The sequence below is a fragment of the Hemibagrus wyckioides genome, linkage group LG24 (genome assembly GCF_019097595.1).
Source record: "Hemibagrus wyckioides isolate EC202008001 linkage group LG24, SWU_Hwy_1.0, whole genome shotgun sequence".
NCBI lineage: Eukaryota > Metazoa > Chordata > Actinopteri > Siluriformes > Bagridae > Hemibagrus > Hemibagrus wyckioides.
Genome location: NC_080733.1, coordinates 7,600,915 through 7,618,310, shown reverse-complemented (window position 1 = coordinate 7,618,310; position 17,396 = coordinate 7,600,915). Strand labels below are relative to the sequence as shown.

Below are 17,396 nucleotides of genomic sequence, written 5' to 3'. Positions count from 1 at the left end.
CTCGCAACAGAGGGATTCCAGCTGTGCATGTTTCTCTGTCCTTAATGCCCTGGGGCTGTGGAGTTTGCCACAGAGGCTCTGGTTCTCCGTCATGCAGCACTACTTCACTCAGGAGGAGGCATGGCCGCATGCAGCAGCGCTCTGACAAGTGTGTTTACTCTTGTTCTGTCCATGCTCCTGCTCCTCCAGCTTCTGGTCAGTTTGATAGTGCCGCGTGATACGTCTGCACCTGACTTTACCGTCATCAGTATAAGTAGTCACGAATCCGAGTCATTAGACTCCAGTGTGGATGGACGCCCGGACAGCGCGTCGAAACTTTGGCCAGATGAAGAGACAGCGGAACGACTGCGCGCCTACGCCGACGAGAACGAGCTGAGCTCTCGCCAGGTAAACACGACTGAAAGCATAACCACGAGTAGGCTATACTCGTAATTAGCCCACAGCCCTGAGAAAGACACATTCACTGAAGCAGAAAATGTTTGGTCCTCAAACAAAAACTAAATCTATGTGATGGTGTAGTGTTTTTTTTACTTACTATATCCCTGCTGGGCTATGGTGAAGGGAATCCCTCCTAAATGAATCAGAGATATGTTTATTCTCTCTCTCTCTCTCTCTCTCTCTCTCTCTCTTTCTGACTAATCAGTTCCTCTTTTTTGTCTCCATGGCTACTACACTGTTATAACGTGGTATATCAAGAAGTGTTATAGTTTCAGGGGATTGTGATGAGGGATCTAACCATTGTTCTGTTTTTAACCATTTCTCTTAAAAACAGACAAATACATTTAGACCAAAGCCCTACAGGCTTAAGTTTCAGGCTTGGACAAAACTAAGAGTGCATGACCCCGAAACATGCTGCAACTACTCCAGCCGCCAGAGGCATTTCACACCCATCCACCCACACTATTGTAAAGAAAGCTCAGAAATGTAGCTCATTTTCTTACACACACACAGAGAGAAAAAGAGAACACATGAGAACGAGAGAGAGAGAGAGAGAGAGAGAGAGAGACTGAAGAGGCCTGTGGATTTTCTATGTGCAGGCCACAGACAGAAAACTTGTGCTTCAGCCTTGGGCATCAGGACAACCATCCTTAAGTGCTGAAGTTCAACGTCTTATACAATTCATTACTACACCAGAGGTATGTGTCCTTTCAAGCAATTATTAAGCACATATGTAGAGCCACAATTCTTTTTCACTGATTTTGTAATACTTATAAAAGTTTTGACTCCATCTGACAAACTAACCCAAAGGAAATCTATTGGCTAATTTTGTTTTTCAAACAAAACCTGTATTTTTGTGAAAACATATTGTTCTTCATGGAGACAAGCCAAACATCTTCACAAGGTCAGATTGGTCTAATTGCTCCTGTCTTGGGGATACTTGAATTCCCAACACAAACATTACAATAGCTCCTTGTGTTTTGCTTCTTCAGGTGAATTGTTCCAGATGGCCGGGTTCTGGCGAATCTGGGTCTGCATATGTTGGGGAAAGTTCTGAGGCTTTGTGCTTGAATTACTGGGCCAATAGCCATCCTTGTGTCGCTTACTCTTTCAGGTAAATATATTCATGTAATCTGGATATATTGAGTTTTTTTAGACGTTAACAAAACCTTTCACAGTGGGCCTGAAAAGAAATTGTTGCGGGCATGAATCGCAGTTCTCTTTATAAATAGGGAATCTAAATAATTGAACATATCATCGCACCCTGTTTGGTCACCTGAAAATTCCCTTGTACCAGCAAATTCTCCTCAATCACATGACAGATACCAATCAGGAGGGATGAAGGCTAACATGTTACCTCCAATGTGAAAAACTGCTTCTCGTTTCAAACTGCTTCTTATGCAGCTTAATAAACTTTGTGTTAGTACTGTATACTCTCTTCAATATACATGAGCTCAATGATGCCCATGATTGTCTAGTGTCCCTGTGGTTTTCAGGGGAGAGAGAGAGAGAGAGAGAGAATGCTGTCTGTTCCTTTGGCTCCTGGCAACAGATGGTTATGGTATCATCAGGCTTAAAACTCACAATCTATCAATCATACACATTTGACATTTTTAAAATATGGGTACATTTTAGAAAATAATCTAGAAGCATAGGTAGTGTTTTTGCTTTATGGTTCCAGGGTACCTGGTTTAATCCTGAGCTTAGATTACTATATGGATAGAGTTTTGCATGTTCTCCCTGTGTTCATATGGGTTTTCTGCAGCTCCAACCTCCAGAAACATGAAATAGGAGGACTGGATACACTAAATTGCCTGTGGCATGAATTCTACTACCTCATACACAGTGATTCTGGCTCTGGATCAACAGAACTTGAATGATTGAATGAATGAATGAATGAATGAATGAATGATTGAATGAATGAATGAATGAATGAATGAATGAATGAATGAATGAATGAATGAATGAATGGATGGATGGATGTTCCAACATGGATGGATGGATGGAATAAAATGTTCCAACAAGGAAATAAGAACATAAGAACAATAACTAAGACAAAGTGCTAACAATTAATATGCACCATTAATAATTTGTTTTTGCCAGCTATGTGTATGGTGCCTATGCAAAACCTGAACTGTTCACCTGAACACTTCACCTCAAATTTACCTGAACTGAATTTTTTTTTTTTTACCCCTTCGCAGTTTGGATGGGAAGGATGCATTGATCCTGGAATCCACATTAAGTATGAGATGTGAGGTGCATCGCTTTGACCCTAGTACTCGGCACAAACACAGTAGTGGCTCTGAACATGGATTTGTCCAGCACCATCAAGCTTGGCTTGATTGGAGACGCCCCCGCACTCGACCTCACAGAGGAGTTTTGGGGACTATACCTCGCAGCCTAGTGGACATCATGGACTCACTGGGCCACAGCATGGTAATGTCACACATCTCTTTTCTCATTCTCATTCTGATGGCAGCACAGGATCCCCTGGCTGATGCTTTATCACCATGGAGATGTCTGTGGTCACGCATGGCTACCATGGCAACAGTGTCTGGTGACTCACATAGAGATGTGATGCCCTCAGAGAATATATGTGCGTGTTGTTGTTAATCTTTGATCATTAGACATAGGCTGCGCTTTCTCCATGGGGAACATACGAGTTCCTTAGAATACCTTATTTTAAATTCTCTATGTTCTATATGCATGTTTTATTCCTCCTATACAGTATAAATTCAATCCACTGTTCATACTTTCAACAAATACATTATAGCAGCAGTGTGCCAGATTATTGTTAAAATAATTAAAAAAGATTACTGTTAAAAAACTGAAAATTGCTGCTGTGAGTGTCCCTGGCCACCTGTAAGATTAATTCACAGTAATTCACAGTCAGAGGGTTATATACAGTATATATATCATATAGCATCTGAGATACATCACACTCCAGCCAACTCTATTAAAAAAGCAAGATAGGTGAGAACGCAATTCAAATAATAACAAATTATACAGAAAATGCAGTATATATGCAGTATATGTAATCATTTGTGTATATTAATCGTAGAGTCAGAAGGTTAAATAAACACAGACAAGTGTCAATACATGGACATTTGGAGGGACAACCTGAAGGTTGTCTGAAAAATGGTGGCACTAACCTAGGTGGAAATAACATTTCTGAATGCTTTCTATATACTTTATATAAAAAAACTAGTACTGTACAAAATAATTAGACTAAATGTTAGTGCTCAGTATTACATAAATATTTTTTTTTGAGTGAACCAAATGTCTTGTCTTAATAATTCCTAATTATAATCATTATAATACTGCATTACTACTAATATGCCTATAATTCGGGTGACATAATGATAATTTACTGGTGTATATGCTCCATTACCCAGGTCTTTACTTGTGACACTTTACCCGTGTCTCTCACATTTGTTTCTGTTTTTAAAGGTGCATGTTCTGTGGGCAGATCTGGAGAGTGCAGAATGGCGTGTGTTGGAGAGTTGGGTGCAGGACGGAATTCTCAGACGAATCGGTCAGCTCATTGTAACTGTACATCTACAGTGGGCAGGGTTTGAAGTGGGTGGGACCGAAGCAGAAGTAGTACGATTCTGGTACAGTGTACTGAGAGCTCTGCACAGTGCAGGCTTCCGCCTGACACACTCAGTTCCTGGCCCTGGGCACACTGTACTACGAAAAGAACTTCCCAATACGCACAGCTCATACAAACTTACTTGGGTCAGGAGAGGTGAACAGTTCTAATGATTACCAGCAATTCCCCAGACTCATCAGGAAAATGGCTGTAAATGCACATGCTGTGAAAGGATCAAGTAACCTCTTTAAAAGAGGAATTAGGTTGTTATTGTTGTTGTTGACATTGAAGTATTTTGTACAATAGTGTTTGAAAAGGAGTGGTGACAATAAAAAATGCATGTGTATTGTATATGAACATTGCCTTTAAACACATTAAAAAAAAATCATTGTTCATTACCACTTACTTACAATTAATACATACATGAATGTGTTCACAAACATCCAGTCTTCTTTTAACTGTAAGATTAGATTCATTAAACATTAGATTGATATTTTTTCTATTCCTATACTTTTAAATTAAATATTTTAAATTACTTTTCTTTCCATTTACAGTTTTTATAGTGTATTGAAAGAGCACTCCCAGGAAAATGTCCTGTTCCTGAGGTACTGTGTATCTTTTTAATTGGGAAGGTGTTTGTACTGTACTTCCAAAATCAAATTATAGTTAATTAAACGGTGGGCCATAAAATCCAAATGTGTACATGAAATCATTTTTAAAGGTAAAATCATGTTCACTTTGACTTGACTTGATGATGAAATATAGTGTTGATAAAATGCTGAAATAAAGGAAATTTGAGGGTACCACTCAAGTGACAAGGAGAGTAAGATTGTGAGTGTTTAACACTGTCAATTTGCCAAATCTGACTGATCAATAAAAAGTACCAATAATTCATGTAATTATCAAATATTATTTCATGATGCACGGGATTGAATTATTTCATCCATATTTGATTCAAATATCTGATGCATTTACAGTAAAGTGTCTTTTTTATTTTATTTGAAAGGTTTAAACATAAATTTATTTAGTTATTTGCTTATTTATTTCTTTACAGAGATATTGTATTATTGCACTACCTATACTCTAGTTCCTCAAAAAAAAACAAATTTCTTAAAGGGTCACTTGGATGGTTAATGGTTTTTACACCAATCAGGCATAACATTATGAGCACTGAGAGGTGAAGTGAATAAGACTGATTATCTCCTCATCATGGCACCTGTTAGTGGGTGGGATATATTAGGCAGCAAGTGAACATTTTGTCCTCAAAGTTGATGTTAGAAGCAGGAAAAATGGACAAGCGTAAGGATTTTAGCGAGTTTGACAAGAGCCAAATTGTGATGGCTAGATGACTGGATCAGAACATCTCCAAAACTGCAGCTCTTGTGGGGTGTTCCCGGTCTGCAGTGGTCAGTATCTATCAAAAGTGGTCCAATGAAGGAACCGGCGACAGGATCATGGACGGTCAAGGCTCATTTATGCACGTGGGGAGAGAAGGCTGGTCCGTGTGATCCGATCCAACAGACGAGCTACTGTTGCTCAAATAGCTGAAGAAGTTAATGCTGGTTCTGATAGAAAGGTGTCAGAATACACAGGGCATGAAGGCTCAGGGCTGTTTTAGCAGCAAATGGGGGACCAACACAATATTAGGCAGGTGGTCATAATGTTATGCCTGGTCAGTGTACGTGGGTGTGACTTGGATCAATGACATTTCATATCCCAATAAGTATTTTACCTACAATAAGTTTAAACATAACAGAATAATTAATTTAATGGCAAAATGAATCAATTTTAAGTAAATTTTACTGTGTTCCACTAGGGGGAGTTGCAGCAGCCTTTATTTTGTACATGAAATTACATTTAATTTTGAATATCAACTAACTAGTCCATAGACTATATCCATACACAGTTTACAGGCTACTCAAAAACATACTCAAGCTGACTGTGGACAAAAATTATATATTATATAAGAGTATATATTGGACAAAAAAATGAAACCCTGCACTAAAAATTAAAAACGTTTGAATTTTGAAGATTAAACTCTTAGATAAAACTGACTATAATGACATTATGCATTTCCAGTTGCATTATTGAAGTGGACATCATGGTCATTAAAGGTATGGAATAATGTTCATAAATTCATATTTGGTACTGACTTTCTTTTGTTTGATCCTTAGATGGTGTATGAGGTGCCCTCTAGTGACCAAGTGTGGTTACAGCTGCATGCACTGAAAGCACAGAGTAACATACTGTGTTATTGTGGAAATGCAAACGTCTGTCTTTGTATATTCTATGCTACTTTCTTATTAGATTTATTAACCATGACATTTGTTGACATATATATTAAACGTAAATGCACTAAATAGAGATGAAGGTGAAATGAATGAGGTTGTGCAAATGTCGAATGATCAACAGACACAAAAACACATTTGGTTGCAGTCCTATAAATTTATATGTGGTATATTTTAATATGCAATCTCATGATCAGAAAATTCCTCCAGCATTTAATTATAAGAGGAAGCATGAATTTATGGGATTAGACATGAATACATCTTTTTTTTTGTCATTTATACCAGCTTTTCTACTGTGAAACTTACATGTCACATAATATAACATCATTACTTTTACTTCTTTATATTTAAACTAGCAGAAAATAAATATCTTTTATCATCATCATCATCATTTATTCTTCATCTTTACCTAAAGCAAACAAACTGAGGGTGGTAAGAATCTCCCTGTATGACATTTCTTTAACAATTGCTGACTGGTTTGACTACATACTATTACTCCCAATTCATTTGGTTTCAAATAGCGTAGCCTACGAACAAAAATAAACAACTGCATATTGTCCATCAGAAAATGCAGCAGTTATGTTTAAACTAAAGGAATTGAAGGACTTTCAGGGTTTCATGGGTTCAGTTAAATGGGCTTTAAATAGCCAGTTTGAAGGAACTTGCATCTATATCTGTGATTGATTAGAAGAAATTAGATTAGATTGAATTTCCATCCCAAGTCATTAATATCCATTCAGACCAGATTATCAGTGCTATATTTAGATGAATATTTGATCTCTAGACGTCAGTGCAAAGACCAGGTACTAGTAGGAAAATATCTGAATTCATTTCTTGTTCTTGAGTTTAATATTCTATGTTTAGAAGGTTGTTTTCAGTCCTTATTAGTTTATTCAGTAATTATGAGCTGCTTTTATTGCTCATCTGAAGAATTGCTGCTCATGTAGTTTAGTTCTGGAAAACGATCACATAAGATAATCCTTTTGTTTTGGAGTCACAGGGCGCTGTAATGTTTTGTGGCCTTTTCCAGATTTAATCTTAATCTGTATGTATGGAACGCAACTATGACATTTGCGCCATGTTTCAGATGTGTTGGAGCAGGCCCGGTGATCTGGACTCAGCGCCCCTCCCTGCAGCAGGAGATGTTTTTAACCCACACGGGTGGAGCCCGGAGCCCTGATTTATAACCACGCCCATTGTTTACTAAAGTGACAGCTCCTTTCACCCAATCACGTCACTCCTTCCACTCGCATCGCCCAATGGAAAGTTAGAAAATCCGGGACCTTGCGGTCTGTGACCGACAGCTCTAGTGACGGTAAATGCGGACATTTTTTTTTGACTTGGAAAGTAGCAGCAAAAAAAGTCAAGTAATGTTAAGGTAGCTAGATAGGTGGAAAAGCACAAAGACTTCGGTAGCGAGGAATAACTGTTTTATTCTGTGGTAAGTAATTTTTTGTCACTTTTATAAACTAGTTGAGTCCTGTGTAACTAGCTAGCCGTTCTAGCTAACAAGTCACTTCCTGCTCTGGACGATTAGGGTGGGCCGCAATACCTTACTTTCTGAAAGTAAATCAAATTAACTCGCCTATTTTAACTATGTCATAGATTTTCATTTTCCGCTGTATTTGCATGTAGTTGTGATCCTCTTTCCATGTAAATCCATCTTTACGAATCGACCTGATTTGATGTCTGAAGGCTATGACTCGCATTCTGATGCCCGCTGTAATATTAACAAAACGCAGTGTTCATGGATCGCGAGCTGACTCCAAACACTCTCAGGAGGTCTATCTCTCTTCCAAAGCGTATTTGTCTTAGACAATATCCCCTAGTTATTTGTAGTTTATCATTCATTCGGAAGGTGTTTTCTAAACTCTAAAATGGTGTGGAATAAACTTAGTTCAATTTTAAGTTGAAGTAGAACCAATAGGATAAAGGAAGCTGGTGAATATTTCTGTTTACAGGTGACGGACAGCTTTGTATTCAAGTGAGAATCTGTCTCACCCGCAGACATTTAGCTAATGAGTGCAGTAAATAGCTGGTGGCACTCTGCTGACAAAAATGCATAATACATTCAATTAAATTTGGTGATTTATACACAGTATATCTGCATGGAATCCAAATGGGGGCGCGCGCGCGCACACACACACACAATTAGTTCCTCAGATCAAGTGTTCGAGAGGTTGAGTTGTGGCACAGTTTAGTATTTTTCCTTCCCCAACACTCTTCATAGATGTACTCTGTAATTAGTAAGAATTTGAGTCAGTTTTGAAACCAGTGCGGCGGGGGGAAACGAAACAAAAAAACTAATAACTGGTTTTAAACACATCCAGTGTAAAGTGGCGATATGAATCCTGGAGTTCTTTTCCCTTGAGTTTGGATTCAGGAAGTCTAAAATGCCCAATTATACTTATCAGGGCCGTGATGAGTATTTTGATGTTCCATTCGAGAAGGCAAAGATTAGTCAGCTAAGTCCAGTTTAGTCAACCAGATTAGAGGTCAGCTGTACAGAAACAGTGCGTAGTCCAGAGTAGCCTAATAATAGTGTTCATTTATAATATACAGATATATTGTGTATAAATCACTAAATGTAATTGAATGTATTTTTGTCAGCAGAGTGACACAAACAGTTAGTAAAATGTCTGCAGGGAAGACAGATACTACACTTCTACACAAAGCTGTTGGTCCCCTGAATACCGAAATATTGACCAGCTTCCTTTATTCTCTTGGTTTTACTTTTATTTTAAAAATATATATATGTACTTTTCAAGCCAGAACAACTTCCACATTTTAATAAAGATGGGCTCTTATGATCTCATCTGAAAATAACCAGGGAAAGTTGTGTGCTCTCTGACAGACTTGCTGCTAAAATAAAAGGATCTAAACTGCAACTAAAAAGAACGATGTACAGCACTTTTGGTTCTGCTTTGCACCAGACCGTTTGGGTGTGTTTATAAATGGCTGCATATGTACATGTGGCCATGTGCATGGAAAAACAAGCAAGTCTATGGGGTCAGCTTCCATAAAGAGGATCTGAAACATGCAGTGGAAACAGCAACAGTTGATGTTAATCTCAGGCACTCGTTTTCTTGTGGTGTTTCCTGTTTTCAGGGAGGAGAGTCACTGATTAATCATCATGCCTTTGGTGATGCGGAATATCGAGCCGAGGCACTTGTGCCGTCAGACCCTGCCCACGGCGGTGAAGAGTGAGCTGGAGTGTGTGACCAACATCACACTGGCTAACATCATCCGCCAACTCGGTTCCCTCAGTGAGTCTCGCTCTCTCTCTCTCTCTCTCTCTCTCTCTCTCTCTCTCATGGACTGAGACACTGTTTTGGTACTATGGTGCTATGGCTGATTTCGTTCTTTCTGAATTATCACAGGCAGGTTTGCAGAGGATGTGTTTGGCGAGTTATTTGTCCAGGCCAGCTTGTTTGCAGACAGGGTGAATACACTTGGTGAAAGAGTGGACAAACTTCAGGTCAAAGTCACCCAGCTGGACCCCAAAGAGGAAGAGGGTAATTAAGAAACAGGATTGCCTATGAATGTATTGCATTTATGTCTAAGCTATAAAATAAAGCATGCTTTCATACACCAATCAGGCATAACATTGTGATCACCTGCCTAAAATTGTGTTGGTCCCCTTTTGCTGCCAAAGCAGCCCTGACCCGTCGAGGCATGGACTCCTGAAGGTGTATCTGGCACCAAGATGTTAGCAGCAGATCCTTTGTCATGCAGGTTGTGAGGCGGGGCCTCCATAAGCCCCACCCTGCAACTTGCAGGACTTAAAGGATACTTGCAGGACTAACAGGACTTACAGGATACTTTTGATAGATACTGACCACTGCAGACCGGGAACACCCCAGAAGAGCTGCAGTTTTGGAGATGTTCTGATCCAGTCGTCTGCATCATAATTTGGTCCTTGTCAAACTCGCTCAAATCCTTACGCTTGCCCATTTTCCTGCTTCTAACACATCAACTTTGAGGACAAAATGTTCACTTGCTGCCAAATATATCCCACCCACTAACAGGTGCCATGATGAGGAGATAATCAGTCTTATTCACTTCACCGCTCACTGCTCTTAATGTTACGCCTGATCGGTGTATTCACATATTAGCTGATGACCAAACAGCAAGTCTGTCTGTCTCTCTGCTAATTGAAAGTCATCATGGCTGTATTATTTGTATTCTTTTCATGTGTGTAATGTATGATAATGAATGTCTGCCCATGTTCCCCTACAATAGTATAATTATGGATGATTAACTCAAACCTATTCACAGTATTTTTTGCTCGCTCCTTGTTGACTTTTGCTGTTTTGTTTCCTCTAGTTTCACTGCAGGCAATCACCACTCGCAAAGCTTTCCGCTCTAATCTGTCTCAGGATCAACAGCTCTTTACTCGGCCTTCACTGCCACAGCCACTGCACGAGACCTACCAAACCTGCAATGAGCCACCTCCACTCAGCATCCTCAGCGTCTACAGGTACACAAACCATTAATATTTAATATGCAGCCTCCTCAAACAATTATTATTGGGTTTGCTTTGTGGTATTGTTGTTTTTATTTTACACTGCACTGTTAACTCGCTAGAATTTAAGTTTTTATTACAAATTATTTTGAAACAATTTACATACATTCTTATTTTGCTGAATACAGATGACTCTCTTTTCGCAATACAAATTAATCACTTTTTACTCATTAATTGTGTAACGATGCTGATTAACACATTATTAGCCAAACAGTATGACTTTATATAGCCAGTATAATAAATAAATTTGATCTTAAATGAATGCACCAAGCAATGCAACAGGGATGCATAATATTACCAGCTGTAATATTATGCATCCCTGTTGTTTAGTTGCTGCTTTAATCACAATAACCCAATTATATTTTGAATTTTTAAGTGATTTTGACGTAATACTTTTACAAAGCTGTTGTATGATGTTGACATGGCTAATATTTTCTCTGTTGATGCTTAATGTTGAGCAGGAGGATATTTAATCTTTTTAGTGATCATCAATATTAATCAACAAATGTTAAATATGACATTTTGTTGTAGGCATATGTAATCTTTTTTGAGTTAAATCTCTGTTCCTCTTTCTAGTGAACATTTTTCATTTACCTTTGCAGAAACAATGCGAAACCCATGCATCATCATACTGGGAAGGGGTGTAATATCAGATAGTTTAAAACATTCATCCCATATAAACATGTCATTTGGCTCATCTGCTTTTTATTGGGGATGAAATCGCTGCAAAACATGTTATAGATAGCTGTCCAAGTAATATAAATGTTATGTCGTTGCGCTCTGAACTTGTGTAATCATGAATGTCATACAAGTCTAATGTCTGCGAAAGCACATCATTATGGCAAGTGAAATCATTCTGGTATTTGTAGATAAAAGCATTAGATGCCAGTCTAAATTTACTTCTCTTTTTGTCACAGGGAGGACGGAAAGGAGGCACTTAAATTCTACACTGACCCATCCTATTTCTTTGACCTATGGAAAGAGCAGATGCTACAAGATACCAAAGACATAATGAAAGAAAAACGGAAACATAGGGTGAGACTAGAAACTTGCGGCAATCTAAACATCTAATCACATTATAGCAGGTCTTTTTTTTAAAAAAAAAAAAATTGTCAATTTGTGTATGTTTTGTGAGTGTAGAAAGAGAAGAGAGAAAACCCCAACCGGAGCAACCTGAACCCTCGTAAGATCAAAACACGTAAAGAGGAATGGGAACGCCAAAAGATGGGAGCAGAGTTTGTTGTTCCTAAATCTGATCTTGGGTAAGTGAAAAGTGCAGGACATGAGTAACAGCATTTAAGTCTTCATAATCTCATAAGTGTCTGTGTATTTTAAGTCATTCTAGGGATGTGATTAATGGCAGCATCGGCTCAGGTGATGACATGGGTACGATAGACTCAGAGGGGCTTGACCAAAGCACTGCGTCCTACAGTTATGATCCTGGCTCTCCTCTCCCACCTCCAGTGATGGATGATGAAGGTTTCTTGCCGCCTCCTCCTCCAGATATGACGTAAGTTTTGTCGTTACAGTCATTACAGTTAACAGTGACAGGGCTTGTTGTACTGTCATCTAATGCCTGTTTTTCTTGTAGGTATAATGATGTACAAGGTGGAACCTCACCACAGAGACCAGTTAGCATTTTAAGCCCTTCCCATCCTCCTCCAGCACCCCCAACAATGGCAACCTCTCCTCCTGGCCGCCCGTCAGTGGCGCCACCTGTTGCCCCACCTCCTCCCCCGCCTATGGGGATGTCTCCACCCCCACCTCCCTTAGGATTTGATGCTCCTCCCTCTCCTCCTCCTCCTGCATTTTTTTCTCCCTCTGTTCCTCCACCACCACCCATGGCTGCCAATATTCCATGTCCACCCCCTCCTCCTGCTGGGGATGGGCCCCCACCTCCACCTCCACCCCCTCCACCTCCAGGCCCACCACCACCATCCTTTGCTCCATCAGCACCTGCCCCTCCTCCTTCAGGTGGGCTTCAAGCAGCCCCTGCCCCCAAGCCTCAGCCTGCTCCTGCCAGCGATGGTCGCAGCGATCTCCTGGCAGCCATTCGCCAAGGTACGTTGCAACCTCATTGCATTCAATCAAGTCACTCAGACAGGCTCTATTATGAGCTGAACATGTCAGTTGAACCACTCAGTCTATAATTCCACATGCATTGACGCAGCATTGTGGTTACTGTGATTTTTTGACTTCATTAATTTGAAATCAAAGTATGACAGATTTCACAATAATTAAATAAGTATGTTATTAATATCAGTGGGGCTCAGGAGGAAAGTATCTGTGTATGTTTAACGTAGAGATTAAAATAGTAGGGGTTTGAATCTTTAGACTGACAGCAAATCAATTTGTTTTCCCAATTCTTTGTTTTCTTATTTGATATAAAATGCGATTGTTATATATTTAATACATTCAAACAGTGATTTCTCTCAAATTCCAAGAAATATTAACCCTTCATTCTTGTATAATGTCAAGTGGACTCTTCTCTAATGACTCTTGTGAAGGGGGTATTTTCTTGAGGTCAGATGTTCCAGTCAGCTTCACAAATGCTTGACATTAATGCTGCTACTTTTGGCACTTTTTGTTCCAAAAAATGCCCTAGAATTTCCTGTGATCCATTACACCCAGTGCGTCATTTGTAAACGTCATTTTCAGTTTCTGAGCAGGAAAGCAGACTTGTTGCTATTTCTGTCACAAAGTATACATGGCAACCGGGCTGCACAGTATCTCATTCCCCAATAATCAAGTGCCATTTTATCACATGTCCCTTTTAAACACCAGTGTATGCACAAAGGTGAGAGGAGGGAGGTCAACATTGACCGTAATCATGTTTTAGCATATGCCTGCTATAAGGGCTAAGCTTGGGTATAATGTATTGTATTCTGCATGAACCTGTCACAGTAAAGTTTCGACACTTTTGTGCTTCATTAAGAAGCTTTAGTTGCCACTGAAAAATAGATGTATTGGAGCTGAGGATGCAATTTCTGCACTACAAAAATACTGTGTCTTGGCTTCAGTGTACTAAAACCTCTACTTATACTAAGAATAGAGCGGTCTGAGTTGTTTTTATTCTTTAAAAAAACCTCAAACTTTTATCCAGAATGTTTATAATTTTTTTTTTTTTTAATTTTTTTTTACGACTTTAAAATCAGTCTTTTTTTTAAACCTAGTCAATGCTTCATAAAATCAAGTCCTAATCAGTGCACCAAGAACTTGAATGAATTGGTACATCTCTATGATTTTATAGTTATCTTTTGCTGATGTATACATGTTTATAGTCTACTCCAATATTTCATGGTTGTGGTAATTAGAGAGTGGATTTAAGTACGTCTGCAAAGCAAACTTGTCAACTGGAGAAACCACTGGTTCAAGACATAGACCCTGGACACTTTCTTTGACACCTGCCTTTAGAGAATAGAAGCCACTTATTTCATGCTGCATCTTCAGGACTTTAGTAATAACACGAAAATAAAACCCTTTGGAGGATTTTTTATATGTGGCACAGTTAAGCCTTTTTCTATTGTTAATAATATGGTGTATAATGATTTAAAACTCTGTGTGTGTTTAGGCTTTAACCTGCGTAAGGTGGAGGAGCAGAGAGAGCAGGAGAAGAGAGACGTCGTGGGCAATGATGTGGCAGCTATCTTGTCTCGCCGTATCGCTGTGGAGTGCAGTGATTCTGAGGATGATTCCTCAGAGTTCGATGATGACGAGTGGTCTGAATAAGACTATGCATGTCTTGAGAAAAATCATTCCTGTTAGACCAAATGTATTTGTTTCCCTTTAATGAGGCTAACCTACGGTAAATGCAAAATGGGGCCTGTGTGAGCGCACAACCACACACACGCACACACGCTTGTGTATGGTCTCTTCTGACTCAGAGTAAATTATTTAGATGATCAGCCTGCTCCTATTTCAGCGTGCCTATTCCTCTGTAATGTAGCTATGAATGAGTAAATTGAGCTAGAGAGAGACCGAGTTTTCCTTTTTGCATCTCTGCATCATATCTGTAAAGATCATTATTCACCATAAAGCTTTGCTTTGTTCATACATCAAAGCCAAGTACAATACACAACATGAGTCAGTAAATTAGATAACTGCTGGTATCTTTTTATATTCTTTTGCTCATATGGGTGCATTGCTCTCTTTCCCAGAGTGAAAAAAGCACAAGGAGGCTGTTCAACGAAATTTCTAAAACTAAAAGTCTAAAAAAAAAAATCTAATTTAGTTCCTTTACCATCCTGTTGCCTTGGTAACTTATCTTTGTCTATTTAAGTGCTTTCTTTATATCTGTCCTTGGTGCCATTTGTGGCATTCTTTGTGTCAAGTTCTTTCTTATGTCCTTTTTGCTAAAGTCTTTGTCCTAGGCCTGGACTTCAAACTATATTGATGTAGTGTTTTGATCTTTATGTATCCATGTATGCCAAAGCCAGATAAGCCAAGAGGCTGGAAAGTGTTCAGATTCACATACAGTGGAACGTGTATTCGTTTGTCCAAAGTGCCTGCTTTTAGCGAATGAAGTGTCTCAAAATCCAAAAATCACGGACAAGGCACAGACTGATTTATAATAATATTTAGATGCTTTCGCCGGTGTTATGTTATACCATGGCTGCCCTACCTGCCTTTAAACAGTTCTGGTTTACATTTATATGCTTTATTAATAACTCAGTGGAAAGCCAACATTACATTCCTCCCCCTAGGTTGCTAAAGTGAAAGTGTTTCATTCCAACATGTAGCCATGAAAACAAAGATCAGGAGTATTGATGTAGAACTGTTTGTCAATTTTGGGCCAGACCATTACTTTAGAGATATCATAAATATTACAGGTAAATAAGCAGACAGCTGCAAGCCAATCAGAGACCTAGTATTTTGGCCATGGTATAATTTAGTTTAAGTGCCTATTCTTTTCTTTTTTTTTCCAGAAATTATGCAATATTTTGAAATCTTTTTTTTATTGCGTATGGTGCATATGGTTTATAATTGTAAAGCTTTTCTATTGGTGGTTTAATTAAATAAAGACTTTAAATTACAAAATACTGTCTGGAGCCATTTCACACGAGCTGCATGCTAGCTACACACCTTTTGGTAACTGCAACTTGCCCATTGCTGTGAATAATTTGTAGCACTCTGCTTTGCCTGATACTCTAATACCAGTGACACCATGTCTGAGCTACATCATCACCAAACAATATCTGGTACCTCAGCTTCTATAGAGGTCCCACTGATGATTACAAGAATAATGCAAGAAATCTGATTGTAATGTCATGCACTGTCATTTTTCTCTAAGCACACTATGAGGCTAAGCTTCACGATAATTCATGGCCAATGCTGGTGAAATATATTTGTATATTATATTAAAATATCTAACCAAATGTTAAATTGTATTGAAATGTTGAGACTGTTTCTTTTAAAATTACTCCTGCAAATTTATAAATAATTAGATTACATTATTTTTCAATTCCCCTGCTCTCACAGCCTGATTAATCTCAAATTAGCATTGGTAATGTATTGTTGAGGCAGATGTGTTACCATAAAATATTAACCCATGTTTTTCAGGGTCAGTGGATTGGCCTTGAATGCAACTAATCTAGCTGGGGTCAAAGACATAACACTGACTTTTTGGCAGCCCTGGGTTTTGCATTCACAGCCTTTTCATCACACTCGGTGAACCTTAACTGTAGAGCTAGAACTGACTGTTGTCAATCACCTGTAGTTGTAGCTGATACATTTTAAGTTGAGATTTTTCTCCTTCATTAATTCATATACACTGGACCAGGCATAACATTATGACCACCTGCCTAATAATGTGTTGGTCTCCCTTTTGCTGCCAAAACAGCCCTGACCCGTCATTCCCTGTGTATTCTGACACCTTTCTCACAGAACCAGCATTAACTTCTTCAGCAATTTGACCAACAGTAGCTCGTCCGTTGGATCGATCACACTGTCCAGCTTTTGCTCCTCACGTGCATCAGTGAGCCCTGGTCACCCATGACCCTGTCACTGGTTCAACACTGTTCCTTCCTTGAACCACTTTTGATTGATACTGACCACTGCAGACCGGGAACACCCCACAAGAGCTACAGTTTTGGAGATGCTCTGATCCAGTATATCTGAGCTATAAAAAAAAGCATGCTGTCATACTCCAATCAGGCATAACATTGTGACTACCTGCCTAAAATTGTGTTGGTCCCCTTTTGCTGCCAAAGCAGCCCTGACCCGTCGAGGCATGGACTCCTGAAGGTGTATCTGGCACCAAGATGTTAGCAGCAGATCCTTTGTCATGCAAGTTGTGAGGCGGGGCCTCCATAAGCCCCACCCTGCAACTTGCAGGACTTAAAGGATACTTGCAGGATTTACAGGACTAACAGGACTTACAGGATACTTTTGATAGATACTGACCACTGAAGACCGGGAACACCCCACAAGAGCTGCAGTTTTGGAGATGTTCTGATCCAGTGGTCTAGCCATCACAATTTGGTCCTTGTTAAACTCGCTCAAATCCTTACCCTTGGCATTTTTCCTGTTTCTAACACATCAACTTTGAGGACAA

At 39.2% G+C, this 17,396-nt stretch overlaps 2 protein-coding genes across 2 annotated transcripts; both read left to right on the top strand.

The window, feature by feature from the left end:
* LOC131344883 (probable methyltransferase-like protein 24) lies at window positions 1–6,627 on the top strand. Its single transcript, XM_058377430.1, has 5 exons — window positions 1–387; window positions 1,038–1,136; window positions 1,431–1,552; window positions 2,640–2,874; window positions 3,889–6,627. The coding sequence occupies exons 1-5, from the start codon at window positions 121–123 to the stop codon at window positions 4,198–4,200; spliced, it is 1,035 nt and encodes a 344-aa protein (XP_058233413.1). The 5' UTR covers window positions 1–120; the 3' UTR covers window positions 4,201–6,627.
* A 973-nt stretch (window positions 6,628–7,600) lies between these two features.
* wasf2 (WASP family member 2) lies at window positions 7,601–14,914 on the top strand. Its single transcript, XM_058378041.1, has 9 exons — window positions 7,601–7,759; window positions 9,427–9,584; window positions 9,699–9,833; window positions 10,645–10,798; window positions 11,761–11,878; window positions 11,984–12,105; window positions 12,180–12,353; window positions 12,435–12,904; window positions 14,415–14,914. Exons 2-9 carry the CDS (start codon window positions 9,452–9,454, stop codon window positions 14,570–14,572), a joined length of 1,464 nt encoding a protein of 487 aa, XP_058234024.1. The 5' UTR covers window positions 7,601–7,759; window positions 9,427–9,451; the 3' UTR covers window positions 14,573–14,914.
* Window positions 14,915–17,396: the final 2,482 nt, after the last annotated feature.